The sequence below is a fragment of the Pan paniscus genome, chromosome 6, assembly GCF_029289425.2.
Source record: "Pan paniscus chromosome 6, NHGRI_mPanPan1-v2.0_pri, whole genome shotgun sequence".
NCBI classification, from domain to species: Eukaryota; Metazoa; Chordata; class Mammalia; order Primates; family Hominidae; genus Pan; species Pan paniscus.
In genome coordinates, this window is record NC_073255.2 from 142934041 (window position 1) to 142958572 (window position 24532).

The following is a 24532-nucleotide window of genomic DNA, read 5'->3' on the forward strand; positions in this document are numbered from 1 at the left end:
TACCAAGCATGGTGACACATGCCTGTAGTCCCAGATACTGAGAAGGCCAAGGTGGGAGGATCACTGGAGCCTGGCAGGTGGAGGTTAACAGGGAGCTGAGATGGCGCCACTGCATTCTAGCTTGGGTGACAGAGTAAGACCCTGTCTCAACAAACAAACATCTGATGCAAATAAAGCATTTGTTAAATATTATTTTGTATACTTACCTATTAATCTGAAATACTATATGAAAAAATTTTAAATGTGAAACATAAGCAATACTGCCTTTAACATTTACAGTAGGTTAAACATCTATTCAAGTGACCTCTGTTCACTAAAACATTAGTAATGCTCATCTTTTTATAAATAATTCTCTACAACCTAACACCTAGTAAGTAAAGCTTTTATTGCTTCTCTCCTGGAAATTATCCTATAAATGGGTTAACCTTGTAATGTTGATTCAAAAGCACAAAGGGAAAAGGCAATAGAAGTCCTTTTAAAATCTACTTTAATCTCAATACTTTTAAGTTTTAAATTTTGATCTCATTAACCTTATGAATGTCAACCAACAGAAAAATAAAACACACCAAAAGATCCAGAACTCTTTAAGGATTGTAAAGGGACAAGCTTGAAAGCCTGACGCCAATCCTCTCTTTGTCCAAAACCACCACGCTAACGGCTCCAGCCCCATGAATTCCTAGTTCAAGAATCTCTATATCAGATGCTATCAAAAGTTAGTAATCGTAGCTAACATTTATAGAGTGCCTACTAAATGCGGAACACTGTTCTAAGGGCTTTACATTTGTTAACTCACTTTTAAATCATAAACACACTGAGATCAGGAAAGTGGTTTAACTATTCTTAGTTTCAGTTCCCCGTAGTACAGTACAATAAGATATTTTGAGAGACCATATTCACATAACTTTTACTACAGTATGGTTTTAATTGTGCCACTTCATTATTAGTCCTTGTTAATCTCTTACTGTGCCCAATTGATAAACTTTATTATAGGTGCATGTATGGATAGGAAAAAAGACAGTTCACATAGGGCTTGGTACTACACTTGGTTTCAGGCATCCCAGGGGGTCTTGAAACATATCCCCAGTAAACAGGAGGGAACTACTTACTTTATTTCCGACTTCCACATAAGCAAACTGAGGCACACAGAGGGCAATTTGCCTACAGTTAAACAGCTAGTAAGTGGTGTAGACAAGATTCAAATCTAGGCAGTTTGGTTGCAGAGCACACACTCTTAATCAGGAATCTTTGCTAGTTAATTAGACAATTAATGAGAAAAGGTATATCAGGAAAACAATCTAAGAGTTGCAAATAAGTATTTTCTAAATGAGGTCAGAAGAAAAAAGGATAGAATCATAGTCTCCAAAGCATTTCTGTTTTATTCCTTGCCAAACATTAAAACTGTGATTCTATTTCCTGCTTTGAAAATCAGTTGTTTTGCACTGCTCAATGCCTTTAAGATGAAGGTTTCTTTGTAATATTAACAATCAGTGCACTCTTTCTTTCAACTCCTTTATTAAGTTGGTTGCAAAAAAGATATACATTCTTATATTGACAATTCTTATCATGAATAAAAGCATCAAAAATAAGGCAATAGCAAGATGTGCTTCACATATAAACAATCATGTTGTAAGAATAAGAAACCTGAATCCCTGTACAACAAAAAGATTAGGAAGCAAAATGTGAATAAGCTTGTATTCAGAATATACCTATATGTGTGTGCAAAGACAATACACTCATCATATACCTCACTTAGGTTCCTTTATGATGCATAATTCCTTAATCATTCATTTGTGAAACAAGAATGAATATTAAGAAACATGAAATCCAAATTGCACTTATTTTCACAATATCAATGCTAAACTCAAAATAGCAACTTCATTGACTCTCAATGGTAAATTTCAAACATGGAAAGCAACCTTAATTTTTTTAACCCTGTGACTAGGGTCTGCAAAAAATGGTGGATTATTTTACTCTACTTACAAAGAGGCTGGGTCTCAGCCTGCACTTAAACAGCATGAGCAACAAAGGACAGGAAACAAATATCACTAAGAGTAATGCCCATACATATAAAGATATCTAGTTGAGCCATGTTCCACTTACATAGCAAGCCTATTAAACCACTAGCATAACAGATCGTATCTCATGAAACAGAATTACTAAATTAACTACACATCTATCAGAAATTTCCAAATCCCTGCTCCCAACACAATTTTAGTACACCTATTAAGTACCACGGGTCATTTAGAAAAACAGAAAAAAATATACACCTAGTCTTTGCAATTAAAAAAAAAATCATAACATAAACAATGTTAGATATAAATTTTGAACTCAATATGTTTTTTCCTACATATTTATGTAATCAAGGCTCTTTAAGCAAAGACAGGTGGTAGGTATATGATCTGTACAAACTTACAGTAGTGTATATTCCAAATAAAGATTTTTCTTCCTACTATGGTATGACAATATAACTGTTTTCTGAATGAAGATACATGTTAAGGCTTAAGGTGTAAACACTTTGGAAGGCAAACAGCTTAGTGAAAAAAATTACGGTTCATTTAAAAATGTGTATCATTTCATAATAGACCCCTGAACTTTCAAATTTACATGTGAGAATACATTTACATCTTAACTTTCTAGGAAAGGCACAGGCTTTATGTAAAAAAGCAGCAAAGTTTTAAACCCACCAATATATTGACAAAGCCATTACTTTTATTAGAAACAAATAATGCTTCTCAAGGTGTTGGCAACATGTCATAGTATCAACATATACTTCATACAGTGTATTTCTCCCTTTAATTATATTCCGGTAGGAGGTGGAATACCTCCTTGGCTATGAGGGGCAGACGTATTTGATGGACTGTGTAGGCTGGTCTCCTTGTACACAAACCAAGCATTTCCTCCCCAAAGTATCATATTTAGAAAGCCAAATATCTATGAAAGAGAAAAATAAATATGAAAATCAAATACCTACTTATAAAAATTCATGCCCTACTTAAAAATCTTTTTCTTTAAATATTTAACATTTTTATGCAGTACGCCATTATTTCACTTAAAGTTTAATACTACACACAATGAGAAATAAGGAAGACTACATTTCAATGTACAAAATGTGGTTATATAATGACTTATTCCCAATGAAATAAGGCTAAATCTCTAACATATAAAATCATGGCTAAGAGATTTACTCTTCCAAATACTTTCACTTTTCTCCTATTTAGAATGATTATCAACTGCTTGTGTAACTTTTCCCATTTACTTCTTATCACCCCCTCCTACCATCTCTTCTACTCCAATCCAACAGTTGTAGCCACAAAAAAAGAGGAGTCACACAACTTTACTTCCCATCCCAATGAGTCAACCTCAAAGAAATTAATCTTCCTGGCTGGGTGTGGCGGCTCATGCCAGTAATCCCAGCACTTTGAGAGGCTGAAGCAGGCAGATCACTTGAGGTTGGGAGTTTGACCAGCCTGGCCAACATGGTGAAACCCTGTCTCTACTGAAGATACAAAAGAATTAGCTGGGAGTGGTGGCACATGCCTGTAATCCCAGCTACCTGGGAGGCTGAGGTAGGAGAATCACTTGAACCCAGGAGGCGGAGGTTGCAGTGTGCCAAGATCATGCCACTGCACTCCAGTCTGAGCGACATAGCGAAACTCCATCTCAAAAAAAAAAAAAAAAAAGAAAAGAAATTAATCTTCCCAGATATAAATCTGTCTAGATGAAAGAAAGTCTCAGAGATGAATAAAATCATGATCTTGGTTACACAGGTAATACTTTTTTTAGACAAACTTTTCTTCACTAAATACTATATTGTTACTAGAATTCAGGTAGCTGAGTAAAAATAAAAACCATCCAGAGATTTACTGAAGGCTATTGCTTTCCTGAATTACTAGTACTTTAAACAAATATATGAAAGAAAAAAATTATAAATAATGCATACATACCACAGATACATTTAGGGATCCCATACTGGTCACAGAGCCAAAGTAACACAGTACTGCTTTCTTCTTACAAGGCGGAAGTTCATCAATAATATTGTGACCAGTAGCTATTTTAATATCTGTCAGAGCTTTAGCCCAGGCTGAAGTGCTCACCAACCACAAAAAAGTGGCAACAAGTGTAACAACAAAGTCCTAAAGCAAAAATCAGTAAGAGTTAATAATGAACAATTAATTTTAATACTAAATTTCAAATCCATGATGAAGAAACTGAGATTACATTCAACCTTATGGTGCTGAGAAATGGCCTTCATGATATACTTTATTAAAAAAGTCAGTCAGCATAGTAAACATTGCTGTTAGTGTTACAAGCACAGTGCCTGAGTTACAACAGTAAATAAGACTCAGTCATCCCCTCAGAAGTCTAAGATTTTCACACTAGAAACCAAAGTTTTATACAGCCTTCAACATAACCTCACCTCAGCCACTTACTCCCAGGACCATACCTTAGACCTTGTCATCACCCATAACTGTATCCTTCCATACTCTGTTTTGATCATCCCATTTTCCCATAACACCTCTTTCCAGCTCACCGTCTCTGGCACCCCAATCCTAAAACTCCTTTGACCCCACCAAGACCTACAATCTGATCCTACTGCTTTCTTACTGTATCACCACTTCACTAACGTCCTCACTTATTTTAATCAATTTCTATTCTAAGGGCCTTCATTATCATCTCTTGCACATACTCTCAACTCCCTTATCCTTCTTCTGCAAAACTCTAACTTTAGTTAAACCAAATTCTCCATGAGATGGATAATAAAATGGTGAAAAGCACACACCAGAATGGTATCTCTTTTAAATTTCCTAACCACAAATTTTAAGACTGCTCATTATATTAAGAAAAAGGCAACAACAAAAATCTCCCAAGACACCTTATCACTATTAACTCTGTACTAAATCCTTTGCTATTTATTACAAAGAATGGGATGGTTTTAATATTTTAGAATAAATGGTTCTAATGGGTGGTTTTAATATTTTAGATCATAAGTCTAATCTTGTTTGATCTTCCTTCAAATTAATGACCAGGGTAGGAATAATATAAAATTTGTATCTTTTGGATGCTATATATGCTAAACATATGCGTACACTCAAGGATAGGAGCTCTTACATATCTGCAGCAAAAATCTTTCTAACCTCAGAATGGATTTTGGAGCTTATCACAGAAGCATTTTGTTTTTTAAATAAACCCAATTAGTTTTTAATTATTTTGCCAGCCCTTTTAGTCATTAGGTTGGTGCAAAAGTTATTATGGTTTTTGCTATTTATTTTAATGTAAAAACCACAATTATTTTTGTACCAACCTAATATTTAGGATAAATACCAGTGATCTCTTAGGAGATATAGAAGCTATGCTATATAGCTTGCCCACTTGGTCAAGACAACACTGAATGAATACTTAGGATTAGAGAACCAAAAATAATTACTAATTACATGAACACAGAAGTATATGCATTTTGTATCTGAGCTCTCTGCTGCTACTTGTCCTTTTAAAAAACGTAGCTCAAAGAGAAAAGGCTAGAAATATAGCTTATATTTTCTGCACTGTGGAAGTACTCCCCCCTTTTTACTGCTGTACATCTGCTATACATTCTGCTGCAGGTAGACATTTTCTAAACGCTTGCTAGAAATACAGTGTTTTTTGGAAAACTGATGAGTAACATGAGGTTATATCGCATGTTAAATAATTTCTCTTTACGGAAAAGTTCACAACTTTGATCAATATATTTCAAATCCTCCTAATTTTCAGGTATTTTCTTCCTTCCAAAGTCTTTTTTTTTCGTAGTTATACTCTTAAATCCACTTTGATGGCTTGAGGCATGACATTCTTATATTTCAAAAGCAGGAACTTTTCTGAAAATGATGCACAAAGTAACCTAGGTTGAAGGAACGTGGGGGGGAATTCTGGTCCCTTCAGATAGTATTTGCTCTACTCAGGACTCTAGTCACACTGCACTCTAAGTGAATGGTGCCACCTGGAGCTCTGCAATGCACAACCTGCAGCTGCCTAGGGCAGCTCTACTCCTCCCAACAATTCACAATATGATTCATAGATTTTTAGAATTTGGGATACCCTAATTTTGTTTGGATTCATTTTCTGGTATTCTCAATTTTCCACATTGCCTTGAAACCTTAAACTCCTGCTACTTAACAAAAAAAAGTGCTATATTTACTTCAAAAGAGAATTGAAGTAGATTTAAATTTTCATAACTGAAACCCTCCTAGAAACACCTTAGCACAGAATTGAGAATATTGCTAAAAGGGCTTGTCCTCATTAATAGTACCTAAAAATTAATGTCATATTTGGCTATATCTTAAATTTTGGGTATCTCAAAAAAAACCTTTTTTTTTCCCCCCTGAGATGGAGTCTTGCTCTGTCACCTAGGCTGGAATACAGTGGTGTGATCTTGGCTCACTGTAACCTCCACCTCCTGGGTTCAAGCGATTCTCCTGCCTCAGCCTCCCAGTAGCTGGGATTACAGGTGCCCACCACCATGTCCAGCTAATTTTTGTATTTTTAGCAGAGATGGGGTTTCACCACGTTGGCCAGGCTGGTCTCGAACTCCTGACCTCCTGGAGTGATCCACCCACCTCGGCCTCCCAAAGTGCTGGGATTACAGGCATGAACCACTACACCCAGTCTCTCAAAGAAAATCTTTTAATATTTTTATGGTTACATTAAAAATAGAACTGAAAATTAAATTTAGAAGCTAGACTTTTATAGACAAGAAGCACCCATTATGTAACAATAAAAACCTACTTAAGGAATTTTGGATTATCTCTTTATATGACCACTAACTGGTCATTCTGAGGTGGAAAATTACTTTTTACGTTTCTGAATGATGCAACTAGGTCAGTTTTATAGTTTTATCAGACAAAAACCACCTACAAAAATAGATCGGAATGCTGCTTTAAGAAGGGTAGTATTTTTAAAAGTTTACTAGACAAAATATGAGAAATAAAGGGCACACTGATAGATTTAGTAAAAAAATTTGTTGGGATGACAAAATGGCAAGAAATAGCTTCTAGTTATAAAGAATTTTAACAAAATATAATTATCTATAAGATTATTCCAGTTCCCTTTTAAATAAGATTTGAAAAGTCTGCAGAAGACACAGATTCCTAACAAGTATGTTGGATAAGCACTGCAAATTAAAACAGTTGACGTCTTATCTTTTTAACAACCGAGAAGTATTTTATGAAAACCTCTAGTTTTCTTGTGTCTCCTATGACATAAGAAACAGAATTAAATATGAATGATAAAAGACTGTTGTATTACTTACCATTTCCATTCTTATGATCCAGCAGCAAAATTAAAAATAAATATGTAAATAAAACTTGTAATGTTATTTAATAATCCTTCATATTTAAATAGCCTTCCCTTTAAAGTAACTTCACAAATAATTAGCAGATGTGTTTTCTCATACATATGAATGACCAGTATCACACATAAGAAACACCTCTGTTTTCCCTTTAAGTCACTAATAACTGACTTTGTAGTTACTCTTTTATAGTGGAGGTGTAGCTTAAAACCATGATTTCTCTCTGGATTTGCCACCAATAATCCAGGGCAGATTCTACTAACTAAATCTCAGAGAATATTTCTAGCTCAGTAGGCTCTGAAGCCAAAAGTTATCAGGACTTCAAATCTAAGTCCTTTGCTGATACCTCAAAGATTCAAAATTAGTTCATGGTTGCCACTAATGCTGAGTATAAGAATTACCTGGGTCTGATTTTAAATTAAGGAGTTTAGGGACATAGACCAGGAATCAACAAACTTCTTTTGAAAAGGGCCAAATAGCAAATATTTTTTATCTCTGTTACAACTACTCAACTTTACCATTGCAGTGTGAAAGCAGCCATAGGCAATGTGTAAATGATTGTGTATGGCTGAGTTCCAAAAAAAACCTTTATTTAAAAAAACAAGGCCAGGCTCCTGGCCACACCTATAACCCCCAGCACTTTGGGAGGCCAAGGCAGGCAGATCACTTGAGCCCAGGAGTTTGAGACCAGCCTGGGCAACATGGTAAAACTTCGTCTTTACAAAAATACACAAAAAGTAATTGAGTATGGTGGCTTGTGTCTGTAGTCCCAGCTACTCAGGAGGATCATTTGAGCCCAGGAGGTTGAGGCTGCAGCAAGCCAAGATGGTGCTACTACTGCACTCCTGCCTGGGCGACAAAGTGAGACCTTGTCTCAAAAAGTAAATATATAAATAAAGAAGTAAAAATAAAAAATAAGACAGTGACCTCTGGGACATAGTTTGTGAACCCATGATATAATTAAACTCAATAAGTTTTGTAGAAGTATAAAGTGGGCCTTTAGAGAAAGAAAAAAAGTAAGAAGCAGAAAGAGTTATGAGACTATGTTGTGATAAGTAATTCTTCAAATTAAAAGAATTTCGACTTAATTTTTTTGCTATTTGTAACCTGATGTGCTTTATTACATATCTGAGTTTTTTCCAAGTTAAAATAGATTTAAAAAAGAAATAAACTTTCCTTATAGTGCAAATAGGCTAAAAAAAATTGAGTTAAACTTAATGGGAGAAAGCTCAACCTCGTGGCAAACACAGGCTAAAATATGCTGAACTGGCTTACACCAAGAATTTTTATTTCCAGTATAAGAAAATCTATATTTAGCTTATACAAATTATTTTTGTATTTAAAAAATAAAGTGATTACTTACTATCATAGGAAGTTTACGACTATCCAGATACAGACTCGTGTAGCCAACATAAAGCAGAAGGGCAGCAATGCAGTACAGGAACACAAAGACTGCAAAGGTAACATAGAATTGTGCAGAAGAAGAGTAATCGCCTATGAGGACGTAATCTTTCCAATTTACATCACATATGTTTACACCTGGAGGTGGCTGAAATGATGCCTCATTCAACCTATTAAAATAAATGTATGAATTATTGGACTTTCCCAACAGAGACAGTAACATTTAAGCAAAACAATGAGTGACACTTCAAAAAATACTCCCCAAATATATTAAAAACATTCCTTTGGGGAAAAAAGTAAGATTCAAATATTATATTTAAGTAAACTGAAATTTTCATAATAAATGTATATGTTATACCTGGTATTAGTTTATGATACATTGGATATAGACTGAATTAAATACTTTCATACCCAGATACTATCTTCCTGCAGTAAACAATTAGTCAGGTAGGAGAGATTATACCAAATGGTTTATACTTTGAGACATCATATTTCATTCTGTGTGGCAGAGTATGTGTGACTAGCCCCAAGAGAGCCAATTACGACAATGATTCACATTTTTAACCCTGGATCAATAGTTGCTAACAATAAATACTGCCTTTCATTTTTCCCAACCATAAATTGTAAAAAACTTGTCACTAAAGATGCTGTAACAGTCCCTTATGTGAGAAGTGTCTAGGAGAAAGGATACAAGATAGGCTTTGATGATTAACCACTTATTATCTGACTTATCTTTAATATGGGGATTTTATTTAATCATCAAAACAGCCTTACAAGATACTACTTCCAATTACTGGACCAAAAAATTGAGTCTTGGGTGAAGTAAGTAAAATTAGTAAGTGAAAGAAGATTCCCACCCTGGCTTAAACATAGGACATATTCAATAAACTTTTCAATGGATACTGATGTCAAACAAGACTTCACAGATGAAATACTCATTTTACTTTAAGAGTAAGAAAGTGTGGCTTTATGCTAATGAATGAAATATGGAATCTCTTTTCTTTATATACATATATCTTAAAACTATATAAAGACATTAATATTCAGCAATTACAAAAAACACTGATAATCTGGATTTTTCTAAGTTATGTTTCCTTCTACATTAGGGCTTCTTATACTAAGGTGATAGAACAATCTCTAGTTTGCTTTATTTTTACATTTCCAATCCTCTGTTAGAATAAAATTATCAAGGCAACATCACATTGTTATAAAAGTTTCTAAATGCTTACTCTCACTTTCTGTACTATTTTGTCACAGATCAGGAGATGTTTTTAGACAGGCATGGGTCTGTGTACCACAGTTTGGGAGGTAATGATCACTTACAAATGAGCATACAGTCTAAAATTTTCTACCCCCCACAATCAATAAATTGCTGGCAATCTTAATGACTCACTGTGAAAGTAAAAAGAGTTGTGAAACCATTAAAATAAATATAACTCACCTGAATGGATAACCAAAAGTAGCTGTAACAGTTTTATTCTCAGTAACTGCGGGAGGACAATTCACTTGAATTTCTGTTTGGCCCTTAAAACCTCCACAGGTGGCAAAAGCAAAGATAGAAGCAATCTACACAAAGTAAGATGAAAAAAGACAAAAGAAAAAAAAGATAAGCAATACTACAACCAAAACAAGGGTCACTAAAACTGTAAGCACACTGATCATTAAAAATTGGCTAACATTCTAGAAATTCTTTTCTTGAGACAGGGTTTCTGTCACCCAGACTGGAGTACACTGGCACGATCAGGACTCACTGCAGCCTTGGCCTCCCAGGCTCAAGCGATCCTTCCACCTCAGTCCCCCAAGCAGCTGGATCACAGGTGTGCATCACCACACCTGGCTAATTTTTTTTTGAATTTTAGTAGAGATGAGGCCTCGCTATGTTGCTCAGATTGGGCTTGAACTCCTGAACTCAAGCAATCCTCCCATCTTCGCCTCCCAAAATGCTGGGATTACAGGTGTGAGTCACTGTGCCCAGCCCCCACTACCCTTTTTTAAAGAGATGAGTCTCACTCTGTTGTACAGACTCAAGTGTAGTGGCACAATCATAGCTTACTGCAGCCCTGAACTCTCAAGTGATCCTCCCAAGTAGCTGGGACTAAGGAGTGTGCCACCATGCCTGGCTACATTCTAGAAATTCTTAAACACAAACTAAGATGGTGAAAGACATTAAAACATTCATTTGCAAACCTCGACAAATGTGATTTTATTTTCCCCGGAGTATAATATAGAAATAAATGTACCAGCCCATATGACAATTCATTTGCTCATACTTTAGTGTATCCACTAAGTATTAGTATGAAATATAGAGGGAGACTCATTTATTAGTATCAAAATCAAAAGGGGTGAATTGGAGGTATTTTTATTTGGAACACAAGTTACCAGTAATTTGTAAAGCCAAGAGGTTGTAAGCAGAGAAGAGACACTATTTCATGAGCCTGTTAAACCTCCCTTGTGGGTATTTCCAGGTCTCAAAAAGTTGTTGGAAACTTATTTTCCTAATCATGTATATGCTTAAAAAAATGAATGGTGTTCTCTCAAATACCATCTAAAACACAAAAAAACCTAGAAGCAACCTAAATGTTGACAGGGAATCAAACTATAATTCATCCATTCATTCATTCATGCAATGAAACATTATATAGCTGTTGGAAATTAACAACATAGAATGTTGGAGATTAACAACATAGAAAGTGTTCATTACATATAAAGTAGATTTAAACAACAAAAACTAGAAAGGTTATGCATCAAAATTTTAACACTGGTCACCTCTCAAAGGAAGATAAATAATTCCTTTTTATGTTTGTACTTGTGAATTTTCTACAAAACAACACAAGTAAGCAAAACTTCCAGATGCGCTGTTAAAGTCCAGGAGCTCAATCTTTCAGCAAGTGGTGATGGCTCTATTTTCAAAATACATTTGCAATCTGACCACTTGTACTGCCTCCTGATCTGAACTACCATCACCTTTTGCCTGAATTTTGCACTAACAGCCTTCTAAATGATCTCTCTGCTTCTGCCCTTGCCCCAGCTTCAGTCTGTTATCAACACAACAGCCAAGACAATCTTTTAAAAATGTGAGGCAGAAAATGTTATCCTTTGCTCAAAACCCTCCAATGGCTTTTGAGCTCTCTATGAATAAAAACCAAAGTTCATATAAAGGCCTGCAAGATCCTTTCTTCCCTTCTATTTCTGATCTCATGTTGCTACTTTTTCCTTTACCTAATCTGTATACACAAACTGCTTTCCATGCGATACCTTTAATGACACGGGATAAACTCTTCCTTCAGGACCTTTGCACTGGCTATTTCCTCTGCCTGGAATACATGCTTCACTCCCTCACTTCCATAGCTTCCTGTTCCAGTATGACCTTCTCAGAGAGACCTTCCCCTCACCACACTATATCAAATAACAGCACTCCTACCCCGCACTACCTATTCCCTCTACTCTATTTCTGCTCCGTTCTAATTACCACTGCTTGACACAGTACTTAATTTGTCTGTCTTTCCCTGGAATAGAAACTTGAAGAGGTCAGGGGCTTCGTTTTGTTCAAGGTCACACACACTCAGCAACTGGTAGTAGATAATATTCAATGCAGATTTGATATCAAATATTCACTGTGGAACACTTGACATAATGCCTCCCATGGATTATTCCAGGGCCTTGAATCTTGTAGGCCATAATCCACATTATAGTAATTGTCAAGGGTTTGTTTTTTCCCATCCCCCCCCCTCCACAAAAAAGATACATGAAAAGAATCTGGTTACAGATAGGAAGAGTCTGAGGTAATGTCCAGCACATAGTTTGGGGTCTTAACTGTTAAGAGGTGATCCCCAGTTTTTACAGGATTTCAAAATATGTAAAAGTAACTTTCCTTGGAAAATGTGTCATGAAATCATTTTTCATTATTTGTACTAAATAATGTTTTATGTTAAAAAAGAAGGTAAAGATGGAAGAATCAATACTCTCTCAGAATAAATATGCATGAATACACAGAGTGAAAAGGCCAGAAAATGAGTCCTGAGCATATACCCACGTTTAAATTAAAAACAAAACAAAAAAAAAAAAAAAAGAAAAGAAATGAGATACACAAATTGAACCAATGGAGCAGAATAAAAAGGCCAGGAATAGACTAGTGTGTATAAGACAAATTGTATCTAACAGAGTTGATTTGTAGATCATGGAGGAAAGGAATGTGGTGGTTTTAAAGATATGCCCACAAACTCTTTGATACAACTCCCATCAAGAGATGGAGCCTGATTTCCCTTCCCTTGAGTGTGAACTAAATGTAGTGAGTTGCTTCTACAGAATAGAATATGGTACTGTAGAAGAAATGGGATGTCTTTTCTGAGACTCAGTTATAAAAAGATTGCAACTTTTTTTTTTTTTTTTGAGACACAGTCTCGCTCTGTCACCCAGGCTGGAGTGCAATGGTGCAATCTTGGTTCACTGCAACCTCCACCTCCCAGATTCAAGGAATTCTCCTTCCTCAGCCTCCTGAGTAGCAGGGGTAATTACAGGTGCCTGCCACCATGCCCGGCTAATTTTTGTATTTTCAGTAGAGACGGGGTTTCACCATGTTGGTGAGGCCAGTCTCGAGCTCCTGACCTCCGGTGACCCACCCGCCTTGGCCTCCCAAAGTGCTGGGATTACAGGCTTGAGCCACAACGCCCGGCCAAAGATTGCAACTTCTGTCTTCCTTTCTCACTCTCTTGAACTTTCTCATTCTCCGGGGGAAGCCAGTGGCCATGTTGGGAGGATACTCAGGCAACTTTTATAAACTCACATGGTGTGGAATTCAGGACTGCCAGTAACCACATGACTGAGCTTGGAAGGGATCCTCTGAGGTTTGTCAACAGTCATGAGAATGAGCTGGAGGCCTTGAGATAACAGCAACCCCAGCCAACAGCTTGACTGCAACCTTATGGGAGACCCTATGCCCAAACCACATAGCTAAGCTGCTCCCAGATTCCTGACCCACAGAAGAATGGGTGAGATTTATTATCTCACTTAATAAAAGTCAACAGACCTTTGTTTTAAACTGCTAAGCTCAGCGTAATTTGTTATACAGCAATAGATAACTAATACAAGGAAGAGCTGTTCAGTAAATGGTCCAGATGAGCTGCACACAAAAGTAAAAAGTCTTTAAAAAATGTGAAGACAATATAAAAGAAAACCTGTGACCACATGAAAAGGAAGAATTTAAGATTTTTTTTTGTAAAAAAGAACCATAAAAGATTGTTAAATTCAACTACAGAAAAAAAATCTTAATCAAGTCAGCTGTTGAATGTAAAACAAGCTACCAATTAGATGAACATATTTATAATAAACATAATGTCACAAAGGATTTACTAGTATATAGATCTAAGAGAAACCCTTGCTCACACGTACTAAGAGACATACAAGAATGTTCATGAAAAATGGGGAGGGGAAAAGCAACAGGGAAATGGATAAAATACCATAGTATATTCTTACACTGGGAAGTTATACGGCAAAAAAGATATAAGAATTACAAGTGCCTACGTCAACATAGATGAATCATAGAAATCCAATGCTGAGTTAAAACAAAAACAAAACAAAAACCATGTTGCATATGACTACCTAGACTATAAAACCATTTTTTAAAAAGCTCTGTTTACCTGCCTACATTACACCTGCCACTATTTTTGTTCAGGCCCTCACCATTTTTCACTGGGACTAACCCAGCAGACTCTTCCTCACATTTCCAATTTCATTCCAATTGATACTCATCTTCTATAATGTGGGCACTATAGCTGCAGTACCCAGTAATGCTACTTGTGAGTCTTGAACACTTTACATGTCACTAATCTAAATTGATATATACTCCAACTGCAAAATACACACTAGATTTTGAAGATTTACTATGAAAAAGATGTAAAATACTTCATTAATTTTTATATTGACGACTTGTTCAAACAATAATCTGGATAGATTGGGTTAAGTAAAATATATTGTTAAAATTAATTTCACCTGTTTCCTCTTATTTTAGTGTGGTTAATAGAACACTGAAAATTACTATGTGGTTTGCATTTTTGCTTCCCATTGTATTTTTTTGTACTGGACAGAGCTAGTTTAGAATGATGCCACACTGATCTGAAATAAAAATCTGATCATGTCCTTCCGATTTAAAGGAATTTCCTCAATTGTTTTTCAACCTAAATTAAACAAAAAATGCTCCAACTTCTTAATTTGGCATAAAAGGCATGGCTGATCGATCCTCAACTTTATCTTTCTAGATAGTTTTATCTGCAGTCTATTCACTGCCAGGTACTGTATGATTCTGTCACATTATACTGCTTACTGTTCCTGAAACATACCATGTATTTATGTCTTAAATGTGTATGCTTCTTCTTCTGGGAATGCCCTGTCTCTGATTAGCTCATCTTTTAAGGCCCTACCCAATTCCCTGTGGTAGAACTCATGATTCTTCTCTTGAGCTATCATAGACATTAACTCTATTATATATGAACTCTGCTATAGGCATTTTTCTTGTGTAACTTGCTTTATAAAAAATAAAATGGGGCCGGGTGCAGTGGCTTATGCCTGTAATTCCAACACTTTGGGAGGCCGTGGCAGGAGGATCATTTGAGTCCAGAAGTTCAATACCAGCTTGGGCAACACAGTGAGACCCTGTCTTAAAAATAAAATAAAATAAAAAAATTAAATGGAAAAATGAATTTCCTAATATAACAAGTAGCAAATAAATGGCATACTGCACTACAGCTTGTTGCTTTCAAGACTATCACTTCTACTGCTCCTTTGCCAGACTGTCATGTCTTTGCACCTGGTTTTGTTTAGGATTTTCAGTGACTAGCAGAAAACCTGGCACGTAGCAGATGCTCACTAAATAACTACTTAATTAAGGAAAAAATAATTTCCAATAACTTATAAATAAAACCATATTTTGAATCTTACATAATTATTATTTTAAAGCTTTTTGTTATAAGGATAGATAAATATCATGACAGCAATTCTGGTCTTTATCTTATAGAAAGAAGGGACAAAAGCACATATTTTATATTAAACAAAGTACAAAATTATGAGGGCAAAATATCCAACTATCTCACTTCTCCCTATATTCTACTGCTATTTTGATCTAGACTGGAAGTTATATACTGGCAGCCTGTTGGTAAAACCTGGCCCGCAAATATATTTGTGTGGCCTTTCCAGTATTACAAAAAAATGTGAATTTGTTGTCATTGTTTTAATATCAGGGTATTACACATAAACATTTGGATTTCCTGCTTTTCCTGAGTGTGTATGGGAAAGCTGAAGAATGGCAACATCAGACCTACATTCTCATAAAGCAACAATCAGAGAGAACTGAGTGACAGATGTCACTTATGGCAGAGTATGTGCTTTCCAGGTTATCCGCTTCTCCATTGTCTTAACAGCCCTCAGGATGTGTGTTAGTTGCCAGTAAGTAATCAATGACATACTATTGTTTTTCTTCCAAACATCTTGCTTCACTCATTTACTTTAGAGGGTGGTTCCTATGACCATTTCAGTTTCCAACCCTAGTCTAAAATGAAGGAGTACTGGTGTTCTGATTTATATTTTCTGGCCACTTTTGAAACTTATTTTCCCATATACTCCTACCCCATGAAGAATGACTGAAACTACTGACATGGAATTCTATCTGCACAGTAACTAGTAAGAATCCAGGGGCGGGGTGACAGCAAGCTTCTGTTTAGTCAGAAAAGTTACATGTTCACATACAGCCCAAAGTATCCACAGAAACAGTCCCACTTACTTCTCTGCCCACCAGACCCATACTAGATGACCACCATGGCAGATCTTATTCAGAGAATTGTAACCTCAGGGTGAATAGTACAGCCTGGTTTTCCGGAGCACTAGTCTCCAAAGTAGACTGGAGTACCAGAAGAAAATATGTAAACTTCTATTTAGATCTACTTTCAGACTTAAATAAGGAATTGAAGCTTTATTGCAATTAATATACCACTGAAACCCATGCTGGGCATGCACATCAGAAGGTCACATGTCAGTACAGCATGCTGGGTATCCTGAAGGTAAGGGGAATCTCATACATGGAAGGACAGACAGTGATAACCTCATCTATTCTTTCACTTTTAGTGTTCATGCATTACAATGTGAGTGGGCCTGGATTTATGGAATAATTTGTCTAGTTTTAACCAAATCAACCTTCACAAAATTGACCCATGGCTTTAAAATGTCTTCAAAGAAATAGATTGGTAACACACACACTCATGTATAAAAGAGAAAATGGAAGCATTCATACTACTCTATGATTACAATCATCAGCCATATTACAAGGTAAAAACAGACTACTTAATCAGATCACAAGAAGGTGGCACAACAATAAAAAATTATCAGAATAGTATCTGAAGCAAGGATTTAAAAATGTAAACAAAATTTGCACTGAGTATATAATATACCTTAAGATACTAACTGACATAGTAAAACATGCATCTTAAGTTGTAGATGCATATTGTGGCTCTGTCCATGAAATTTTGCACTAATAGGAGTGCAAAAAAGACTCTGGAGGCTGGGCACAGTGGCTCATGCCTGTAATCCCAGCACTTTGGGAGGCCGAGCCGGGTGGATCACCTGAGGTCAGGTGTTCGAAACCAGCCGGGCCAACATGGTGAAACCCCATCTCTACTAAAAATACCAAAAAAAATTAGCTGGGTGTGGTGGTGGGCACCTGTAATCCCAGCTACCTGGGAGGCTGAGGCAGGAGAATTGCTTGAACCTGGGAGGCGGAAGTTGCAGTGAGCCGAGATCATGCCACTGCACTCCAGCCTGGGCGACAGAGTAAGACTCCGTCTCAAAAAAAAAAAAAGACTCTGGAGGCTGGGTGCAGTGGTTCATCTCAGCATTTTGGGAGGCCAAAGCAGGTGGATCGTTTGAGCCCAGGGGTTCGAGACTGGCCTGGGTGACATGGTGGGACTCTGTCTCTATAAAAAATTATAAAAGTAGCTGGGGGTGGTGGTGTGTACCTGCAGTCCCAGCTATCCAGTAGACTGAAGTGAGAGAAAAGCTTGAGCCTGGGGAAGTCAAGGCTGCAATTAGTTGTGATCGTGCCACTGCACTCCAGCCTGGGTGACAGAGTGAGACCCTATCTCAAAAAAAAAATAAATAAAATTTAAAAAGAGTTTGGAGACTTAACTTCTATTGCTAGACCATGCTAATTCTGAGGCTTCTACTGGAGAATACTAGTATTCACCTGGTTTATGAGTGTTGTTTACACGTTTCTAGTTGCAGGATCCTCATTGCTATTTAATTTCATCATTAATCTGAAATCATCTATTTAAATTTCTTTCTGTCCAAGGTTTAGTTTATCAAAGTGATAACTGAAATCTTCAAAAATAGATATAAAAGTATATTATGTATGAGTGTTTACATGCAAAAGAAATGTATGCTGGTTTTAAGTCAAATGATCATTCAGCACTTAAAATGAAATATTATAGCACGTTTGCCTTTACAATCAAAAGATTAGATGCCTAGAGCCAAGGTATGATTTTTATGAGTCAAAGTCTGAAATGTTTACTAAAGTTATTCATTTCAAAAAAGTATTGTTTTTGATGGTGGTATTTCAGTTTATTCACACTGGGAAATAAAGTCAGTTACAAAGTGCTTCAGTTTCACTCTATCTCCCTTTGCTTCTAATGTACAATAGTAGAAAATTCTAAATAGCCTGCCAAGATAATTCCATAATCCTTAAAAATTTGGATTATGGCCGGGTGCGGTGGCTCACACCTGTAATCCCAGCACTTTGGGAGGGCAGGGCGGATGGACTACCTGAGGTCAGGAGTTTGAGACCAGCCTGGTGAAACCAGGTGAAACCCCGTCTCTACTAAAAATACAAAAATTAGCCGGGCAAGGTGGCACACGCCTGTAGTCCCAGCTACTTGGGAGGCTGAGGCAGGAGAATCACTTGAACCTGGGAGATGGAGGTTGCAGTGAGCTGAGATCATGCCACCGCACTCCAGCCTGGGTGACAGAGCAAGACTCCGTCTCCAAAAAAAAAAAAAAAAAAAAAAAATTGGATTATGAGAAGTAAACTCTGGAGTTCCTACTGAAATAAACAGCTAGAAGTTTTTTGCTAACTCCTAATCATTGTATGTTGAAAACACATTTATGTCACCTTAAATCTCTGAGGAACCTAAATATATTTATTTAAAAATCATTTATCAGCCAGGCGCAGTGGCTCATGCCTATAATCCCAGCACTTGGGGAGGCTGAGGCGGGTGGATCACTTGAGGTCAGGAGTTAGAGTCCAGGCTGGCCAGCATGGTGAAACCCCGTCTCTACTAAAAATACAAAACTTAGCTGGGTGTAGTGGCGATCGCCTGTAATCCCAGCTACTCGGGAGACTAAGGCAGAAGAATCTCTGGAACCTGGAAGGCGAGGGTGCATTGAGCCGAGACCACACTACTGCACTCCAGCCTGGACAAGACAGAGACTATATTTTTTAAAATTTAAAATATAATTTATATTTTTAAAAATAGAAATCATTTTCTAATTGCTCTACTATTTTCATGTCTTCTGGAGTGAATCAATAACCTGATTGTTGATCTGGCTGGCTGTCTTGAAGTAAGCCTGTCACTCTGTGGAAAACTGACAGCATTTGTTGCCACTGACATAATTTGAGTTTTTAAGTAAAAATTAGTTTTCTTCATGTGTTTTAGGATATTTGATATAGGCTCAACTTGATTGTCCCCTCCTGCTTCTATCCCTGTCTAGCGGCTTTATGGTCATGGTCATTTCTGCTTGGCCTTCTGAGTCCCCTGGTCCACAAACACCACACCTTATGATAGGACCCCCAAACCACCAACATAAGTGAACATACACGTTATCACAAATCCAGACCTTAAGCCTGCAAGTAGATTGGTCCAGGTCTTGAGAGGCTATATATATCTCTTTATTTCTACACTTTTAAGTACTCAGCTCTATTTAAGTCGTAAATCCAAATAGTTGGTTGAGCTTTCTCCAGATTTATTAATAATTACCAAATTTGGGAATAGTCTTTCTCCCTGCCATATTTTCTGTTCTGTTTCTGGTCCCCAGTGGTGTTTACCTCATCAATTCTCAATGCGTGGTCTGTGGACCCCTGAAAGCTTCCAAGGCTCTTTCAGGAGTTCATGAAGGTAAAACATTTTCCTAACGATACTAAGACATTATTTGCCTTTTACACTGTGCTGACATTTGTACTGATGAAGCAGATAAACTGGTGGGGAAAACTGCCGGGTTTAGTAAGAATCAGGAAGAATACCAAACTCTATTTCACTGCCACATACTTGCAGTTAAAAACAAAAAACCAAAAACAAAAAAGAACAAAAAAACCCCACCAGTTTTACTTAACAATGTCTGATGAAGCAGTAAAAATTTTATTAAACCTTGACCCTTGAGTTCTCTTGTCAGTAGGATAAAATGGGAAATGCAAATAAAGACTTTTGTTGCATACCAAATACAATGGTTGTCTCCAGAGAATGCATTTAAGCAACTGAGTTGTAAGCTGAACTAGTGGCTTTTTTTTGTAACCACCAAATTTCTCCCATCTTCACAGTCAAACAGTGGTTTATGCTGTCTTCACTTTCTTACCACACATTCATTCAGCCTACTAAAATCTGGCTTTTTGATTTTACTGAAACTGCTCTTGCTAACTAGTCCTTATTTTATCAACTAGTCCTTATTTTACTTTACCATTCTATTGCGCCTTACGTTTTGGGGTACTCTTTTCTTGAAATTCTAATAGTGATGCCAAGGCATTATTTCCCTCAATTTTCCTAACCATTCCTTCTCTCCTTTGCAGGCAGATATCTGCTATATCTGCAGCCCAAACTCATATTTTAAATTCTAGATCCATATATGTAACTGTATCCTGTAGGATACCTCCGAAAGATCTAAAGAGACCACAAACTCAATACATCTGAAACCTTTGACTTCCCACAAAATCTGCTCCTCCTCCTCTTAATGACATTACCTTGAATATGCTAATGGCAACCAAGTCAGAAAGACAGTAGTCATCTTAGGGTCCTCCCTCTTTGTTACCTTCCATATATATTCTAATTTGTAACCCCCTTTTGTAAACCCCTTCAGTCCTACTGAAACTAATTTTAGGCCCTCATAATTCCTCAATCAACAGATTTCCCTTCCTCCAATTCTAGCCTTTCCAATCCATCCTTTTAGAAATTTTCATTTTGTCGGCAGTTAGAGGGATGGATTGGAAAGGTCAGAATTGGAGGGAGAAATCGATTGATTGAGGAATTATGAGTGCCTAAAATTAGTCGTATCATTGACTTGTTTAAAGCCTTTAAGTTCCCATCCCCTATGGCAGGGATTCTGGGCTTGAGTGGAATAAACACTCCAATATTCCATACCCTGCACATATGCATTTTCCTAAGGAAAGGGCCCAGATTCCCAAAAGATTAACCCCAGAAGCAGCCAACCTCTGAAATCTTTTCAGAACAATCTCAAACCGTACCCTCCAACCTAGCATATATTCCAACTAACCCCCAATTACTTTTAAGTTCTCATACAGGGTTATGCTGCTTCAACATTTCCTTCCACTGAACATAAGATTCCTTCTGCCTAGAAAGTCACTCCCCAAGTGAACCAGTACCCATCCTTCAAGTGTTCTCTCAGCTATGAAGTCCTCCCTAGTTCCTCCAAGCAAATGCTCTCTCCCTCATTTCTTCTACTATTCTTTGCATACACCTTTATCACAGTTTATTATATGGCATTTTCGTATTTTGTATGTCCTTCATCCTTAATAGATCATGAGAAAAAGACCATGTTTATTCATGTGGTATGCTAGTGTTTAGTACAGATCTGGTATAAAATAGTCAAATATTTACCACACCATTAACAATGTGTAGTCTTTTCATAAAAGTCTCTCCTGTGTAATAACAAGCTGTTCAAACTGAAAGTATTTCTGTAAGATGCTTAAAAAGGGATATTTTTCAAAATACATCAAAACACGAATGAACTTATCACTAGTGCTTGAAATATTAAGGAAAAAGCTAAGTCTACAGTTGTTTAAAAACTTGACAAAAAATATAAGCACAGATATAAACAGCTGCCTCTTCATTTAAGTGGAAATCTAAATTATTAGTTATACATTTAATTATAATCCTCAATGAGACTAAATCTAGATATAAGACTTTCTTAACGTTCATATTTGATTAGCCTCGTTAATGAGATTTTCCTCTTGCAATTTTTAAATGCTTTAATCATGGTTTTCTTTATACTTAAATCTGGACTTAGGTTTAAAAAAATCAAGTATATTTATTTATGCGTCTTTAAAGTAGTCATTTGTGTGAAGTCAGCACTACTTCAGTTTTCAGAAAACACACAAAATGTTCAGTGAATGGTGAAATTGCCTAACCCCTTGGGCGGTTACAATGGTCCAAGTAGGAAATCACATTAGGTACCCATCAGAGAAACTGAGTTTCTACGCTGCTTTTAAAAACATCCTCGGTAGGTTATTTAGAACAGGAAATTGAAAGTTCTTATTCTTCTTCACCACTCTATCACTAAGGAAAAGGGCGAAAAAGCCATGGATGTAAATGCTGCTGTCTATAAACACAACTTGCCTGCAGAAATACGTAGTGGGCAAGCCCGCAGTGCCTGGTATATTCACCAACTCCTCCAAGTAACTGATCATTGCCAAGGTCGAATTAATAAGCGTTCTTTGATGTTAATGATTGTGAGTGTTCTCAGGAAAGGACTAAAAGCTGACTTTCTAAACAGGATGTTGTTTGGAAATACCCAAAACAAACTCGATGTCCATTCCTAACGTGTTATTAAGTGAACCGATCTGACTCGATGCGTTTTGTTAAAAGGACTTTCTTTAGTTTCCCTGGCCCACAGTTTTTTTTTTACTATTTTTAACTCGGAGCCCATCTTAAATTAAGAACGGAATGCTCGCCAAATCACGTCTACAAGACAAAATCGGCTTTCCAGGGAGCTAGACCTCGAGTGGGCACCGGCAGGGACGTAACCGCTGAGCCTCTCCGCAGAGCGCGACGCCGGCCGCCAGGTTTCGGTTAGACCGCAGCAAGAAGTTTTTCCTTCCTCTGCGGGAGGCAGTGGAGCCAAGGGGATATTTAAACTCCCACTCCACGGGGGCACCCAGAGGGGAGCTCCGGTGTGGGAGGGTGGCTCCCCTGGGAGCCAGGCGGCCGAGGAGCTCGTGATTCGACGCCCGCCGCGGCGTCTCCGCCCCGCGCGGCCCAGGCCGCGGCCTCCCTGCCCTCCCTGCCGTCCACTCCCAGTCCCGGGGCGGCGGCCTCAAAGCCCGCGCGGCAGGGCTGCGTCCCGGCTCGCAGGTCCCCGTCTCCCCGCCTAGGGCGCCGCGCCGAGCGGCAGGCGGGCCTGGCCCGCGCGGGCTGCACTCACCCACTCGAGGACCTTGATGAAGCCGAGTGGCTCCTTGAGCGGGTTGAGGTTGATCTGGAAGCCGGACATCCTCTGAGGGAAGGAGGGAGAGAGAGTCAGGACGACGGGGCGGAGGAGGGGACCGACGAGAGCAGAGCAGCCCGGTGGCGAGGAAGGGCAGGCGGGGCTGGCGCGCTGGCCGGGCTCGGAGGCGGGCCCGGGCGGCCGTGGGGCGGGGCGGGGCGGAGCGGCGGCGGTTGAGCTGCTGGCTGAGACTCTGGGGCGGAAACGGAGTGGGGCGGCTGGGGAGGCGAGGGGCGGGCCGGGGCGGGGATCGGGAGGCTTCTCCTCAGGCCGCACCTGGCCGAGTCGACTTATCCGCTGGCGAACCAAGTAGATGTTGGGCGCCATACTGCGTGCGCCGCGCCCCCTTCCCTGCGGTTCAGCCCCTGGCACTCGGTCTTCCCCTGCGCACGCGTGCACGCGCCGCGCTTCCGGACCCGCGCGACTGCGGAGAGCCCTGACTCTGGGGCGCCCACGCCCGCGCCTGCGCAGCTTGGGGGCGCTGGCCTCAGAGACACCCTCACTTGACCCCCGAGCTCACCACAGCTGAGCTCACTACACCGAAGCCGACCTCTCCGTCCCTTAACAGATCTCAACTTTTATATGAATTTATAGTGTATTGGCACAGATGAAGTTGTGTTTCAAGGCATGTGTTAGGGGCCTTTGATTAAAATTGCGAAACAACAGACTTCTGGCTACCGTGCTGTGGGGTGCCTCGAAAGTGTGAATCACCAAAGATTCGTATGGAAATTAGGTTTATTTTCAAAGTTACCATCGCAGCCATGGTTGAAAAATGAAGTAAGTTTATACCTAAGAGAAAAGCAGGCCCTTGGTGACCTACACTTTCACCTCTTCTACGCTGTCGGTCGAGAGTCCTCTTTTTAAGGCATCGTTGGTATCTTTCTTCAAGAAGTTGACCCCTTTAAGATTCAGCTTAGGTGATACTTTCCTCTTGGCACGCAGTTACGGGAGCCCCAAGGTAGTGTGATCTCCTTCCTGGCTTCTTCAGTACCTGGAAAGTTCCTGGACAGCTGGAATGTGGTCATATTCGTGTATATGAAAAACCAGCTTCCAAGGACTTACCTGAATTTCAAGCACGAATATGATTTGCAGGCTACTTGCCACTGAGGTTATTCCGTCAGGGTTGACAACTGTTATTGAACGTCCTTGTAGTAAGCGAACCCTTTCTCTTTCGAGACCTATCTCCTTGTTTGCTGTCCAGAGAGTGCAAAAAATACATTTCATTTTCTATGCAGACAGAGACAATCTTTATGTTTATCTTTGCTCCCGTTCCTCAGTCCCCAGCACAGTCAGTGCTCAATGAGCACCTAATGGCATATCTCATTTTGAAATAACATTAAGAAC

At 38.4% G+C, this 24532-nt stretch overlaps 1 protein-coding gene across 3 annotated transcripts; it reads right to left on the reverse strand.

The window, feature by feature from the left end:
* Positions 1-1495: 1495 nt before the first annotated feature.
* SYPL1 (synaptophysin like 1) lies at positions 1496-23729 on the reverse strand. Of its 3 annotated transcripts, none has more exons than XM_034964748.2 (6): positions 23465-23729; positions 23126-23197; positions 10164-10288; positions 8685-8892; positions 3945-4133; positions 1496-2931 (listed from the first exon to the last, which is right to left on the reverse strand). In XM_034964748.2, exons 1-6 carry the CDS (start codon positions 23513-23515, stop codon positions 2797-2799), a joined length of 780 nt encoding a protein of 259 aa, XP_034820639.1. In that variant the 5' UTR covers positions 23516-23729; the 3' UTR covers positions 1496-2796. The 3 variants fall into 3 exon arrangements, with proteins under 3 accessions (XP_034820639.1, XP_054970780.1, XP_054970781.1); XM_055114806.2 differs by lacking the exon at positions 1496-2931 and adding an exon at positions 3445-3659 and having other exon boundaries at positions 23465-23607; XM_055114805.2 differs by having other exon boundaries at positions 23126-23643.
* Between the last annotated feature and the right edge of the window lie 803 nt (positions 23730-24532).

Coding starts and splice junctions, on each gene's coding strand:
- SYPL1 (XM_055114805.2), bottom strand. CDS start 23,515: ATGGCGCCCAACATCTACTTGGTTCGCCAGCGGATAAGTCGACTCGGC. Junction 4,134..8,684: donor GTCGTAAACTTCCTATGATA/GTAAGTAATCAC, acceptor TTTTTGCTTTAG/GACTTTGTTGTTACACTTGT. Junction 2,932..3,944: donor GATCCCTAAATGTATCTGTG/GTATGTATGCAT, acceptor TCTCTTTCATAG/ATATTTGGCTTTCTAAATAT.